The 2,976-nt window shown below is 36.0% G+C and overlaps 1 protein-coding gene across 1 annotated transcript; it reads right to left on the bottom strand.

The window, feature by feature from the left end:
- Nucleotides 1–579: 579 nt before the first annotated feature.
- Nucleotides 580–2,764, bottom strand: si:dkey-148a17.5 (uncharacterized protein LOC100535037 homolog). Its single transcript, XM_051900234.1, has one exon. The coding sequence runs from the start codon at nt 2,383–2,385 to the stop codon at nt 1,369–1,371; it is 1,017 nt and encodes a 338-aa protein (XP_051756194.1). The 5' UTR covers nt 2,386–2,764; the 3' UTR covers nt 580–1,368.
- Nucleotides 2,765–2,976: the final 212 nt, after the last annotated feature.

The following is a 2,976-nucleotide window of genomic DNA, read 5'->3' as shown; positions in this document are numbered from 1 at the left end:
TAAGTGTGAAAAGGCCTTTACATTTGCCAAAAATAGAACTTTTTTTATTATTAAAAAAACAAGCAAGCCCAGCCCAGATGAGAAAGGTAACTGAAAAGTAATGTAACACTATTTTAGTTAGCAGTCAGTTATGTTTTAGGGAGTAATGCAATATTGTAATGCATTACTTTTAAATATAACTCTTCCCAACACTGATCAGTGGTACAGTGCGTGACACAAAGTTTATATACTGTAAGTCTTAAGAACATTTCTGGGAAAATGCCATCCAAGGGTGTGTTTCCCATACAACGGCGTAGCTTGCTGCTGAACAACCATAGTAGGATGCATCATTGAAGAAATCAACTAGTCATGACTGTTTCCCAAAACTGTATTGTCGCAAATATGTCATTCTACCACATAGATTAATGATGTCACACAGGTGATGGAGTAATAACTTCTTAGTAATCCGTTTTGAGATCTTTTCCTTTCCAGATTTTTTGCTATAATCTGAGGATTAATTCTCATTTTTTACTCTGTATTTTTAACAATTTTAACAGCACAGAACAAAAACATGTTTTATAGGGAGGCCCATATACAGTATACTTTTTCAGTAGTTTTCACCTCTTTATTAAGTCTTACGTAAGTATTATAGCATTTAAATAACTTTGACCATTACAAATAAGTATTTAAGGGTCAAAGACAAAACGGGGGTTTCAAGCATAAAAAAAATAAATGTGCAATACAGCTTTAAATTTTGTTTTTTTTCCCCCTGTACATTAGAATGTGTCCTGGTTAATTTTATATTTTTCTGATAAAAAAAATGACTATCATACATTTTTTACCATAATTTTTTATATTTTTCTGATAAAAAAAATGACTATCATACATTTTTTACCATAATTTTTAGAAGACTCCTGGTTATTTAAATACTTAAAAAAAAAACATAATAAGACATAGTACTTTTAATATATTACAGCTAACATTTATTTGAAAATGCCAAGAAAACAAATATATTTTTAAACTTGGTATTTTATGTTTATTTAAAAATGTAATGGCAAAATCAAAGCCTGGACCATTACACTGAATGACAATTTTACAATTTGGAACATTATTTCCCCATATATTAACATTTTATTTTCACAAATGTTATTTGAAATATTAAAGTAGACACTTTAATTGCATTTAACATGTTTTTTATGTATATAAAATGACTTTTGTAAATTTAATTTGATGCGGACACCAAAATGGTGACATCTCGTCTTTAACCCATAAACATTTAAACTTCTTTTACACACACACAAAAAAAAAAAAAAAAAATTGGGGGGAATTGGTATTTAAATAAATTTGACCATTAAAAAAAAAAAAACTTCTAATGAGTCTAGCAGTTACTCAGAGATCCATGAATTCCTTCTGTTTACCACCATTAGGATCTTCCAAGATCTTTCCATCCTGCAGTCCAGAATCCTGAGAGAAGCCTTCTTTCATTGTTGCTAAGTCTTGAAACAGCTTTACTATCCCAGACTTTTGTAGATTTCCATGGAAGTTTCTAGAAGCAAACATATACAGCACAGGATTCACTGAGCTACTGATAAAAGCCAGAGCTCCAGAAATGAAGACAACACTATTTGGAACAGGAGACAGTTCATCTGATTGTCCTAGAACCACCATATCTATGATATTAAGGACGTGGTGGGGTAACCAACAAAAAATGAAGGCCACGACCACTCCGCCAATGAGGAAGATGGACTTCTGCTTGGTCTTAAAGCGCACCTTGCGGAGCTGTGTGGCAACTTGACAGTAACAGATCGCAAGTGTAAAAAATGGAATGATGAAGCCAATCAGAGTCTCCAAACAAATACAAAAGACTTCAAAAGACACAGAGTCGTAGATCCGGTACAAGCACTGTTTCATTCCATCATCATCATCATCTAGACTCTGAGTCAGGATGACAGGAATCCCCAAAATGAATGACAGGATCCAGGTCACTGGCAGTATTCTGGACAAGGATGTCCCATTTTGCCAATACAGCATCTTCAAAGGGTACCTGACAGCCAGGAAGCGCTCCACACTCATGATGGTGATGATGAAGACGCTGCTGTACATGCAGGCATTGATGATGTACACCATGGCTTTGCAGACGGCCTCTCCGAACACCCAGGAACGAGCCAGCGAGTAGATCCATAGCGGCAGGGTGATCAGCACCAGAAGGTCTGCGGCTGCAAGGTGGAGGATAAGCAGCACCGTGTGAGAGCGCCGTTTCACATGCTTCAAGATGGTCCACACCACCAACAGGTTCCCAGGTGTACCCACCAGGAAGCACACGCCCAGGATCACACAGGCAGCGGCGTTCCCTGCAGATGACCAGTCGTCCAGTACCGTATCATTATCACTATGAGAGCTGTTCATACTTGTCTCTGGTTTCAGTCACAGTTCTGACTGACACTCGCTGCTCTCGAGTTCCGTATGATTTAACTGAGAAAGCAAACCAGCCTTCCTGTATGCATTATCCATGTGACAGAAAAAGGAGGAGACAAATCAGATTCCTTCAAGTATAGTAATCATTTCTTTCATTATTGTGTTGTGCTGTATTTTGGTATTCTGAAGTTGAATCTATCAAAATGAAACTGAAATAATAAGCAGAACATAGGTTGGGAAGTGAGAACCTATAGCTAACTTACTACAAAATAAAACCAAAAGCAAAAAAGGGAGATCCCAGGGAGTGTTGTCTAACACTTGTCAGTTAAATTGACTAGAAATGTGTTATAGGAATGGAGTCACTATCACACGTCAGCACCTCCCTCCTGTGGTGACAGTAGTTTCTCTGTAAAAACAAGAAGCATTTACAGGAAAAAAGGAAACAAGATATTTCATGTCTGTCTTAGTTTTAGTTTTAATTTGAAGTCATATTAATGTGTTAAATGACAGAACTTGCATTATCTAATTAACAAAGTTCTCTTGTTTATTTTGATATCATTAAAATATTTAAAATACTAATAT

This window comes from Ctenopharyngodon idella, chromosome 7, assembly GCF_019924925.1.
Source record: "Ctenopharyngodon idella isolate HZGC_01 chromosome 7, HZGC01, whole genome shotgun sequence".
Taxonomy (NCBI): domain Eukaryota; kingdom Metazoa; phylum Chordata; class Actinopteri; order Cypriniformes; family Xenocyprididae; genus Ctenopharyngodon; species Ctenopharyngodon idella.
This window is presented reverse-complemented; position numbering and strand designations above follow the sequence as displayed.